This window comes from Numida meleagris, chromosome 3 (assembly GCF_002078875.1).
Source record: "Numida meleagris isolate 19003 breed g44 Domestic line chromosome 3, NumMel1.0, whole genome shotgun sequence".
Lineage (NCBI taxonomy): Eukaryota > Metazoa > Chordata > Aves > Galliformes > Numididae > Numida > Numida meleagris.
The window spans coordinates 52,308,237-52,321,160 of NC_034411.1; the positions used below are offsets into that span (position 1 = coordinate 52,308,237).

General features: G+C 43.0%; 1 protein-coding gene across 8 annotated transcripts in view; it reads left to right on the top strand.

Moving 5' to 3' along the window:
• The window catches only part of HIVEP2 (human immunodeficiency virus type I enhancer binding protein 2), a 133,377-nt gene extending 122,908 nt beyond the window's left edge, over positions 1 to 10,469 (top strand). For 7 of the 8 annotated variants that reach the window (XM_021389525.1, XM_021389524.1, XM_021389528.1 and 4 more), the window contains 2 exons: positions 346 to 1,256; positions 8,047 to 8,865. In XM_021389525.1, coding sequence (XP_021245200.1) covers positions 346 to 1,256; positions 8,047 to 8,865 — 1,730 coding nt within the window. Of the gene's footprint in view, positions 1 to 345; positions 1,257 to 8,046 lie in introns of all 8 variants that reach the window. The other variant, XM_021389529.1, reaches the window with a different exon arrangement.

Sequence of the window (12,924 nt, forward strand, 5' to 3'; positions counted from 1 at the left end):
ATCCATCAGAAGGAGCTAGAAATAGAAATGTGTCATCTGTCTCATACAAAGTACCAAGTAGTTTCAATTTAGTTATGAGAGACAGTAACATTCAGTGAAGTTACAAGGTGGGGTAGGGTGAATTTTCTTTTTATACTTTCATTTTCACAGGATTGAATTTGAGTATAGAGTTTTAAGGTTTATACATATGAAAAAATACATTTTGAGACTGTTGAGAATGGCTTTATTTAGCCATCACAGATGAAGATAGTCCAGCAATGGCACTAGGTGTTGTGGGTGGGGAATGAATGCAACAGAAGAAGCGTGGCAAGTGCTTACCATTTTGATTTACCGTGGCTGTTTCAGAAAACATGGAGGACATGCAGCAGGAAGCAGAGAAGAGTAGCAACCTGGCAGGCCTGTCAGCAGAGCATCAGTTTTCTGATGCAGAGGAGTCAGATGGTGAAGATGGCGATGACAATGATGAAGATGATGAAGATGAGGATGACTTTGATGATACTCAGGGAGACTCAACACCAAAAACCAGATCAAGGAGCACCAGCCCACAGCCCCCTCAGTTCTCCTCCCTGTCGGTGAACTCAGCTGGGGCGTCACAGGGGGCTTCCCCTGAGGGCTCCCTTTCTGTGGGACACTCCTCCCTCATCAGTTACTTGGTCACTTTACCTAGCATTCAGGTTACTCAGCTTGTAACATCAAGCGACTCCTGTGAAGACTCACAGATGACAGAATATCAGAGGTTTTTCCAGAGTAAGAGCACCGATTCAGAGCCCGACAAAGACAGGTTAGACATACCTAGCTGCATGGATGAGGACTGCGTGCTTTCAATGGACCCCAATGCATCTCCAAGGGACTTCTCACCTTCCAGTCAGCAGTCGTCCCCTGGCTATGATTCTTCACCATATAGAGATAACTCGCCAAAGAGGTATTTAATGCCAAAAGGAGATTTGTCACCCAGAAGGCATTTGTCACCCCGGAGAGATATTTCACCCATGAGGCACCTTTCTCCACGGAAGGAGGCTGTGCTGAGGAGAGAGTTATCACCAAGACGGGACGTTTCACCAAGACGTCACCTATCACCGAGGAGACCAATGTCACCAGGGAAAGATGTGTCTGTTAGAAGAGATTTGTCTCCTCGGCGAGAGAGGAGATACATGGCCTCGGTTAGAGCGACATCTCCCAGGAGGGGCTTATACCATAATCCAGCATTGTCTATGGGTCAATATTTGCAGTCTGAATCTATTCCAGTGGGGCATTCAGTAAGTATGAAAGAGTATTTATTCCTGTTGTCAAAAACAGTGTTCTTGCTTAAATTGTGCATTCTATTTTGAAAAACTTTGCTGTTTTGTAGAAAAACAGGGCTTTGAACTTGAGTGGGAAGTCCTGGAGTGAATGCAAGACATTTGCAATAAACAGGGACCGAGTCAGGATGCTGATTCAGTTAGACACAGTATAGTCAGCCAAAGGGTCAGTTCTTCACTTGGTACACATCAGAGTAGCTCCATTAACTTCAATGAAATTAGGCTGGCTTGCATTAACTGCCCCGTCTTTATCTTTAAATGGCCCAGGAAGCTTACATGGTGTGTGCGGCTTGTTACTGCACTGTAAAACCTTTCACCTACCAGACTGTCAGATGGGATCAAGCCCAGATCAGGGCTCAAGGCCTTGATACTGCAGTATGGTGCCCATCCCTGATTTATTGTTTAATGCAGTAAAAACACTAAAGTAAATGGAAATCCTTGGAGAAGCAGAGTGCTCATCTTAAACAGGATCTGTGGCTGGAGTGTAAAGAATGTTATTGCGTGACAGAAGCATACGGCTGTATACCCAGCAGACAGCACCATCACAACTGTCTCTTTCAGCAGGGACACCACCGTCTAGGTGGAAAAGGAAATATACAAAACTTGCACAGTTGCTGTCTGTGCTGTTCTGTTTCAGTAAATAAGCTGTCAGAAGCTGCTGACTTGGCACTTTTGACAGGCCCTTGCATTCACAAAGCTCCACAAATAAATTTGGTCTTTAGAGTTAGGGAGTGGCCTTGCTGTGTGTGCTTTTATTTATTTATGTCATATGCTTCCTTCACCACATTTGCTGCTGCTGCTACCCTCTCACTGTGTTTCTCACTAAGCAGTGTGTGGATCCAGCTTAGGTGATCTGTGACAGGCTGCCACTATGTCAGGCAGGGCTGTCATGCCCTCCTCTCCATCACCAGTCTTCTTTGCTCTTTGTGTAGTCATGGTTCTTCTCTGTAGGGAAGAACAACTGAACCCTGAGCTTATAAAATGAGTATCTCCAGAGGTCTAGTGCAAATTTATATGCTGAGTCAAGCAGAGGAAGGTGGGCTTGGGTGGGTTTGTTATTGCAGCTGAGCAGAGGTGGCTGAAGCCACGAACAGTGCTGAGAGGCACCAGCCAGCCAGATCCAAAAGTCTTCCTGGCTTTTCAGGAGAATTAGGGAAAGTTGCAATACTGAATGACTCTGCACATAAGTGAAAGTAACACAAGTCCCAGCAACCCATTGTAGAGCCTCTCCTGCCCTTGGCCAGAGCCTGCTCCATCTCCCTGTCACCAACTGCTTGCCCCAGCCATATCTTCCTGACCTCTCACCTGGTCTCAGTCCCTCATCTTAGATGTGATGCCATGGTTTGCTAAGTTGTTGTGGAGAGCAGCGGAGGAGGAGAGTTTCCTAAGCTGTCCTTGGGGAAGAGTATGTTAAAACCCTGCTGCAGTTTCACAGACACGATCTCTGCAGAGATGAGAGACAATACAAAGCCAGCCACCAGCCTCACTGACAAAGCAAGAAAGCACACGAAAAAAAGATAAATAACCATCAGTTTAAGAGCCATAATGCTGTGGTATCAAACTGAAGGAATTACATGGGACACTACAGCTGACATTGTACAGAGAGTCCAAGTTCTAATGTCCCCCATGAGACATTTCCACTGGCATCCTGTGGTAGAGATCTTGAATGTGTGGGGATGCTGGCAGGAGGGTATGGAACAGTCATTCTTTGGCAGTGTGACAGTTCTTGCTGTAATATTTGCCTTGTGTGTTATGCACACCTTCCAGCAAGGCGTTTAGCACATCGTAAGGACCCTTTTAGCACCCTTAGCTCCTTCATTTGGAAATTGCTCTCCACCATACCAGATGGGCTCTTTACACTTACCTTATTTTTGAGGTAGGATCAGGCATTTGTCCTACAAGAAAGCATTGGTTAATCAACGGCATGTTGATGTTTTGAGAGAAGCCGATACCTCAGTATAGTCACTGGACACAGGTGTCACAGGAAGCAGAGCCTGGGCAAGTTTAAATGAGAAAATTAGAGGTGAGGATGATTGTCCATCTAACAAACACTGTGAGGAAGGAAAGATGGATTCTGCATCTCTGGGTGTCTTTCTGGGAGATATACTTTAGCCAAACAGAAGTTGATTTGAAGTGAAACGCGTGTTAATGCACTCAGTGTGTGGGAAGACAGATAATACCTGAACTTGCTATAAATGAAAACTGTTAGAAAGGGAAAAGGAATAAAGACTGTTCTTCACTTTCAGAGAAGTGAAATCCAGCAAATCAGAATGTAGTTAGCAACTGCATCAGTGATGCAGATGCCAACTTACAGTGCTGCTTCCTGTTTCAGAGCTGCATTGGATTCCCAATCCTTGCAGAAATTAAGAGTATTTTTTGTACTTCTGGTGCCTGAAGTTACCAGAAAAAAAGACAGTTTTATTTCTTCTCCACTGAAATTAATTTATATATTTACTCTAGACTCTTTGGCCAGTGGTGATCTGGTTCCCCTTCATGTTTCCCCTTGAATGTTTATGCTCTTTGGTGGTCCTGTGCAGAGAGCTAGTAAAGTGCTCTGGTATTGGAAGCACTATGTAGAAAGCAGTTGAAATTATTTCTTTAGGAAGTGGAAAAGAGCATAGGAAAAGTAATAATTTTTGTAGACGATAGACAAAAATACAGACGTTTTTATTTTTTCCTTCAGCAGTTAATAACAAGATGCGCTCTTGCAGAAGGATACTCTCTCCAAAGTAGACTAGGGCTAGTACACCTTTGGCTTTGGCAAATTGAATTGTTGTATCTAAATTGAAAGGCAAATCACCATGCTCTCTAAATACATTAGAGATCTTCTCTTCTGTCAGTGCCAGAGGTTTATTTTCTTCTGAGCGGTGTGGCAGTATTATCAAAAAAGCTCTGATTCTTCTCTCTAGTTATTTTATCCTAGACCTGAGAGAAGGAGGAGAGATGGGATGGTTGTTTTTGTTCTGCCCAAAAAAAACCAATCTGTGGATCAGTAGTGTGCTTTGGAGGTGAATGTCTCTATTGTCATATTTATTGTGCTTTGACACACATTGCAGAGCATTCTTGGAGCTGGATTATTTTCAGTTGACATTAAATTGGAGAATATGCTCAAGGAGCGCACCAGGTGTACTTAAACTGTGAGTGGGCATTCAAGTGAATAAGAGACTACAGGATTAGTCCAGAGTAACCGTCTGCTCCAACCTGACAATACATATATTGTGAACATCAAGTTCATCACCAATGGTTGCACTCTGCTCCTGCTTTTCCTCGCTTCTAGTGCACCCCGTTACTTCCTCATATAGAGCAGAACTTTTGCCTCTTCAAGTCATAAGACTGAATTTACCTTGTTGTGAGCAGAACATACCTGTCCCTAGCAACTGTTTTAGCTTTGAGGAGTTAGTGCATTTTTCCCCCACTGACAGTTTTCACAAGCAGTTTCCGAAAATAAGAATTTACTGCAATGTGCTTTATTGATATGAGTTACCTGCTTGTACTGCTGTTTTGTTTCACCTTTCCTTCGTTTTAATGTCTGAAGCCTGTCTTGATGTATTCAGACGGGCTGAAGGGAATTAGGCATGACCACTTGAAAATCATTAGAACCTAAGGTCCTTTGATCATCCTAGACATATGGATATTAAATCCCTTTCCAAACTCTGAATACTTTATCATCTTGAGTGAAATGCATTCCTGTACAGAAAGCCACCATAAAAATCCTAAAGTCCAGGTGAATTGTAAATAGGTCCACAAGCATATGTTGACTGCAGTAGTTCATTCTTAGCAGGACTGCAGATTGACTTGATCCTGAAACTGAATTCCTCATAGATTTAGAGTCACTGTATTAAGTATCTGTCTTTAGAAGGCACATGGTAATGATGTTCTCCGTTATGTGAATTTCCCCACTGAGTTCATTATTTTCTGTTTTTTAACTTTAAAAAGACACAAGTACATAAAGAAATGGTAATCACAGTGATTTTTTTTCACTCACCATCTTTTTGCAAGCTGTGGTCTGAGGGAATCTGAGGCTGCCAGGAGGATGTCTGTGAAGGGTGTTTGGCTTTGAAATGTGATCTTCCTCTTAACTCCCTACAGCCTGTTTTGGATGATGTACCAGATACAGGGTAAACCCTATCTTGTCCGTTAAGGCATTCCGGGAGATATGTGAAGTTGGATATGGCTTTGCACAAGGGATGTGTTGTGGAAGTCTATCTTTATGACCAGGCTAGAAAGTTTAGTGAAAACCTCCTGAAACTATTGTTTGGAAAATTATATATCACCTAGAGTTGGAGGGAAATATGCTACACTGCAACAAATGAGAACTAATAGGAAATGAAATGGGTACCCTTTGCCTTACAAAGAGAGGAACTTACCACACTGAAATTATACGAATCCATTCTGACTATATAGCAAATATATACTGTGACTATCTGCACTGCAGTCAGCTTTGGGATCTAATACTGTAAACAGAATAAAGTCTTTGGATTTTCAGGATATTTGCTAAAAGGAGAGAGATCCTCTAATATTCAGTCTCTTCCCCATGAATGTGCATCTGTGCATTTGTAAGTGTGAAAATGCTGCGTATCTGTAAAGGATAATAATAGGATGAAAGGTACAGCCACTTCAAAATTCACTTGCCAGAGTTAGAGAAAAATAATCCTATGTGTGCTCAGCCAAGCTTGGAAGGCATCCAGTGGACATGCATACACTGTCACTGTCTATGTAAAAATTAAGCATATGAGACATATACTGGATGATACCGCTGATCTTGGAGCGTGTAACAGTTTCTATCATGTTAACCACCTCTATCTGACAAGGACAGACTGACATCCTACTTCTTTTTGAAACTGTGGCAGGGTACAATGTGAAGCTAGTGTCCTTCTCAATTAGAGATTTAAGTGTGACTAGGTTTGTTCTTCTACAAGTTTCACTCCTTTTCGTTTGGTTGCTTTTGCTCTATTTCCCTTGAACCAAATTCGCATTAGATGCATTAATGATAAATGTCATGGTTTAGGAAACAGCCAAGAGGACAGCATGACTGAGAAATGGGTTGACAGAGGAAAGATGTGAAAAAAAAGGGGGCAAGCAACTGTGCAGTGGTGAGGTTAGCGATAGGAAGGACTGACAGAGGAGGTGAACTATGTCTTGTGGCTTGGCAACTCGTTTATTCTGTAAATTTTTCCCCATTCGGCAGTACAACGTGCTGTCACTGTGCATTCTTATGACAGTTTCTCTTTTATGAGACTCAAGTGTCTCACTTTCTGAATAGGAAAATTCCCAGAATTAGATTATTCTCAGAATAATAACATCATTTAAGTTTGAGTCTGATGATTATGGGTCACCCTTCCTGTCTCAGCATTGATTTTTATTAAACAGGACAAAGCATCTGAGCACAGTGAGATTCAGCCGCTGGGTAGCACAGAAACTGAATCTTTAATTGCCCCCTAGACCCATTTCCCAGGATGGGATCAAGAGGTTGCTTAATGCCTTGAGAACTAGGGTTTCCCAGCAGTGAAGTGCTGCCACTGCAGTGTGTTGGCATGTAACAGCTCAGTCCCCAGCTGCTGCACCAGGACTGAGGGTGGTGGCACAGCTCTGGGGCAACCAGTGGGTGTTTGATCAATTTGCAGAGCGGAGATAACTATTTTTGTTCATCTAATTTCCTATGGGTGTCCCTGGGTTGTGTGGCCACATCCCACGTACAATTATGAAAATGTCATCCTGCACTTGTGTCATCGTTTCTCTGTTCGACAATAAATGCTACTTAATCATCAAATGGAAAATAAATTTTAAAAGTTAAGAATGAAAAAAGGAGAAACCCAAAAGCTCAAGATGTATTTAATACTGAGTGAAGATGAAGCTATTCATTTTCTCAAGAGAGGAACTAATGGGAAGACACTGAAAAATTCAGTACAGTGAGATTGTTTTTTACTAGCTGTTAAAAATCCCTCCTTCTTCTCAGTCCCATTAAGAGTGAGTGAGTGTCTCCACTACAGAATCGTCACTTTCACTCACGGTTGATGCCTGTGCTTTCGTTATTATTTATTGTTTGCACTGCAGATAGGCCATGGTAGTGCTCCATTGTGTTAATGACTATAAGAACTTGAGTCTTCTTGGCAAAGAGGTATTTGAACTTCCCTGGAAATACTCATTCCCATTAGTCAGTGAGGTGGGTGGGAAGTAGGGGGAGGAAGTACTTTCTCTGGGGTTTCAGAGTAGGACCTTTCAGCAGACAGAATGCTTATACATGCAGTCAGGATTTTCCCATACTGGTGGCAGACAGGGAGCCTTCCAATGTGCATTTCTCTGCAGCAAAGCCCCGATACTCAGTGCAGGCTGCCAACACCAGTGCAGTTTGCACAATTTGCCAAAACAGAGGGTAAGATGGATGTCCTGGCCAAATGCCTCCTGGGGAATGAAACTCTATCTACCCCAAATTCTCTCTGCAGTTTCAGTTGAATATAATACTCTTCACTTCCTGACCTAAATTGCCGCATTGTATTGCTGAATGCTTAACTAGCTGCTGCATTTCACCTCAGAGGCAAGAGCCCTGTAGGGCTGAGCTAAGCAAAACCTTCTATGTTGTTTGGATAAGTAATTAGTGGAGTTTTCCAAATGCTTTGGGATCCATCTGGATGAAAGGTGCTGAGTGAACAGGAGGCCGCATTGCAGAGGAAAGCAGATAGGTGTTTTGCTTGACAAGAATTTTACTAGTGGTGGCGCTGATGTTTCTCTTTTTGTTTTCTTGTTACAGCGGAAGGGGTTGTCTCAGGGGCCTTACTTTGGCTTGTATGGAGAAAAAGGAGCTATGGAGCATCACAGGCCTAGCCTGTTCCCTGAAGGTCCGAGTGACTATGTCTTCAGCCACCTTCCACTACACTCCCAGCAGCAGATCCGAGCACCCATCCCCATGATGCCAATTGGGGGCATCCAGATGGTCCACTCTGTACCTGCTGCCCTTTCAGGTTTACATCCTCCGTCCACTCTGGCCCTGCAGAGGGAGGGCTCTGAGGAGAAGCAAAGAGGACCGACAGAAACCCTCACTCAAGAGTCACGTGGTGTTCCCAAGCACCATGAGAAGCGTACCTCTCCGCACAGCTTGCACCCCACCGCTCCCTCCAGCACGTCCTCCTCCCCGTTGCTGTTGCTGACACAGAGCACTTCTGAGGACAGTGTAATAGCGACAGAGAGGGAGCAGGAGGAGAACATACAGACTTGTACGAAAGCCATAGCCTCTCTGCGAATCGCCACAGAAGATGCTGCTCTGCATGGGACGGAGCAGCCGCAGAGGCCTTCTGAGCCTCACCAGAAACCCTCAGAAAGTGCACATTTTAGCATTAAACACTTTAGTGGATCTGAGCCGGGCCAGGCCTGTGCCTCAACCACCCATCCTGACTTGCACGGTGGTGAACAGGACAGTTTTGGTACATCACAGACTGCACTAGCCCATCCCACCTTTTACAACAAGAGCTTTGTGGACATCCGACAGCTGGGCTTTCACAGCAGGAGCGAGCCCCCATCAAGCACACATGAGAGAAAAGATCTGCCATCTGAGAAGAGCAAGCCACATTGATCTGAGATGCATGGAGACTTTCACCCATACATTTACCCCACTTTTTTTTTCTAGCGATAGAAGAAGTATTCAACTTTACAGCATGCCTGTTCTAAGTTACAGTAGTTTGCTATTATATATACTTTTGTTATATCAAGAGAATTAGATAAAATAACAAGTCATCATGAGCCTGACCAAAATTAAATTTGAAATTCTTATTGGGTCTGGTACTTTTAAATTGTACAGATGTTTGTGCCTTTTCTTTACTTTGCTTATATTCTTATAAGCATTTTTTTAGCAGTAATTTGTACATATTTTAGAATTTGTGTATCTGCTTTGTAATAAATGTAATTTCTTTCCTTTTTTGGACACTTGGATCTAAATGATGTAAAGCAAAACAGCATCAATATATGTGAGGTTGCACTAAAACATATTTTTATATTGATTAAAATTGAACAGCTTTTATGTACAGCTCTGATTCTGTAATACTAATATTTATTTACTTTGTTTCATAAATTGTAAATTTTTTTCTTAATGTTGTGGATTGCTTTTCTATGTGAAGCATGGGATTTACTGTTGCGTAATTAGAACAAAATGTATATTGTAAAACAAGATATTTAAACTAGAGTATCTTATCTTATTCTGCACTTATGCATTAGTTAAAAAAAAAAGAAGATAAAGGATGTATCAGTCAGTTCTTAACTCTTGTAATTTTTTTTTGTCTCTTGTTTGCTGGATTGACTATAACTTAAGTGCTGATTGTGATTTTAAACTGATAGTACCGTAAAGCATTAAAGTAAAACAATGTGCTATTGTGAGTTTTTTCAAAGCTTTATAAAACAGTTATAAATATATTAAAAGTATTTGGTCTTATGTGAACATGTTGATCTAGATACTCCTTTTAAAAGCTATGGGAAAACATTCCACCCTATGTAGATATGTACAAGTGCATCACCAGTGCCGGCTGCGCAGCCCACCTGCAGGCGGGGCACCGCTGGCTCCCAGGTAGGCGAGTGGTCACGCCTTGGCATGGCCTGCTCCTCTCACCCCAGAAACAGGGTTGTGGGGCCCCTATGGCCACAGCAGGCTGGGCTGGGAACTGGGCCGCACCGAGCCACAGCAGTCCCCGTGTTGTGAGGGCCTGCCGTGCCTCTGCCCAACCTGAGCGTGTGTGAGCTCGGAGGGGAGCAGAAGACATTTCCTCACACCTGAACACCAGCAGCTGCTCACTCCTCATGGGGTGAGTCTCCCCATCCCGCAGATGGAGGAGCAGGCGGGTCCTTCCAGCTAGGCAGAGGGCACTGGCATCTTCAAGAAGCAGATTAATAGGCAAGAAAGTCACAGACTTCCAGAGCAGGGTCTCCATCTGGGTGAGGTTTGCTCCAGAGGGAAGTCAGTAGGAGCCTGGGCTTGTGGTGGGTTCCCACTACCACCAGCAGCATGTGCCTGTGTGCACACACTCACTCACACACACTCTCTCACATACACACAAAAGAAACCAACAATCCGGATTATATTTTGTGCTAGTTAGTGAATTATAATTCTGTGAAACCAAGTTTGTATATTGACTTACAATACATTTAAGGAGTGTTCTTTAAAAAGAAATAAATATACAATTACATGCACAAGGTGTCTAGTCTTCATGTGTTCTTTCCATTTTCCAAGTCTATTGGCGTTCCAGCACATTGCCGGAAAGTTTTGTTCAGAAGAGCTACTTTCCTTTACGAGGAGCGCCCTTAACCATGTGAGTAGCAGCTAAAAGTGTGGATCATGTTTTGGCCACGTCAGACATTATCAATTTATTTCTCCAATAATACCATGTGGGGGCAGAACCACAGCTGGTACATTGTTGTGATTCTAGCACTATGGCATATGACTAGCGGAACACCATAATGGGCTGTGACCAGCTGTAAACATTAAAGGTTACTTTCCCATCTCCATCAGTGTGTTCCTACCTTTATTCAGTTCATTATGGTAACGTTGCCAAGATAAGTGCATGCCAGAAAGCTGGCTCATCTCAGGCTGAAGAGAGAAGCAGCTTATGTTGGAGGCAGTGGCTTGTTGGATCATGCTTCCTTTAAAAAAATAAAAATAAAAAAGCCAATTACACGTTTTAAATAAACACATCCTATCTGATAAAAACTTCTCCTTGGCTGCATGGCTGTATTAAGAACAAAATTCTTTGCACAGTGATCAGCTAATCAGGTAATCACAGATATTTTATTAAAAGGGAATCAAGCAAACCCCCTGATGGCAAACGTTCCATTAACAATGCCTTTATAAGCAACCCCCTTACTGTGGGAGTTACTGCTGGCTTGTTTGATTATTTTAATTAATTTGCAGCTGCAATTTACCATCCAACTTTTCAGCCTCGGGGCATTTTTAAAATATAATCATTGAACAAATATCACTGAAATTACATGTGATATTTTTGGATTACAGTGGAGCAACCCTGAAGAGGTTTCAGGAATTTATAATCATGTATTTTCTTAATGAAGTAATGTTTATACAGGGCTTTGAAAAAAACATTCTCATGCAACTCCTAGGCATTGATTGTGACCACTTTCCATGCTCTAGAAGGGTTGTAGAGGAGAGAGACAAACATATCCAAAAATGTTTTCACAGGCATAAGCAGTTTTCAGAGCTAACACAGTGGGTACTGCACCCAGGACTGACTGCAGGGAATTCTGTGAGCACTACGCCTGCACTGAGCTGCCTGTGGGGATGACAGCATGGGGCTGCATTTGTGTGCTGTAGTGCGGAGTGATTACACCTTGCAGGCTTGGGCTTAGTGCTGTGGTAATTCCCCTCTGGGGCTGCATGCGCTGGTGGCTCTTCTGAGGGTCCTGGGGAAGGGGGTCCTCAAAAGTACTGGCTGTGGTGGGTGTACATAAGGTCTGACGGGAATTTCATGAGTGCTGTGAGAGGCTGGCTCTCAGTTTCCTGAGGCTGAGTTCCCAAGCATGGCTGGTACCACTCTTGGTTGTTTCATGCACCAGCCTCTTCTCATCCTCAGCAGACATTAGTTTTCCATGGCTAGCCTGTGTGTGACAGAGGGACGGGACCAAGAAGAGTAGTTCTGAGATCTCTGATGTAAAAGTTCTGTGCTTTTCTAAGGGATGAATATAAGGGATTTAACAGCGCACTCTAGAAAACTGCAGAACCTAATGAGGATTTTTATATGCACTATGCTATGAAATTTCTAGCTTGGGAATATAATTACCTATTACGTTGTTCAAGGAGGTTGTAATTTTCTATGAAGATCCTTATGTCTCTTCTGTAAAGCACAAGGGAGATACTGATGTTCTGGCAAGGGCTCCTTATTCCTTTTTCACAGGATACTGTCACCAGAGTAACTTTGGGATTCATTTGTGTCAGAAAAAAGAGAGGATATTGGTCTCACGTAGATCCTACACAACCCTCTTATGAAACTTCACATTCTGACTATGGGTAACAACTCTAACACGTGTTAGATAAATGCCTTTGTGTGGAGTTCCCCATTGTAGGACAAATTGGGTAATAACTGTTCAATAATGTTCACAATTAACTTAATCAGGCCTAAAGTGGATTCAAGCTACTTAGGTACAAAAACTTCCGTACAAGAATGCTGGAGACAGCTCCCATTTTACTCATGACACCCAAACTTACGAGGTGCCTCCTTACTTGAGGCTGTTTCCTTGAGTTCTGCATTTGGACATGAGCTGAACTTCTCTCCTCAGAACTACATCCATCCAAGACTGAGCTGGGCACCAGAAACTGCACCTTTCTTTCCCTAGATCCTCCAAGGGACCTGCCTGACTCAAGTGGGTCTTTGAAAATACCTCGTGTCGAAATGCATCTCCCTGATAAATTATACTTACAGCAAGCAGTCACCACCTCTTCACATTAGCCTAATTGGCCCCCCTCCCTGGCTATCCAAAAATAAAAAATCTGCTTTTAAACCCCTCCCTTGCTAATTGTACCACTTCATTCTCCTGGGAGAGTGCAGTAAGTATCCCATCAGGAATAGAACAGCCTTTACTTTCCTGCTGAAGTTCTGTTACTGTGAAGCAAGAAATTCAAGAGTCGTTGTCTCAGCAA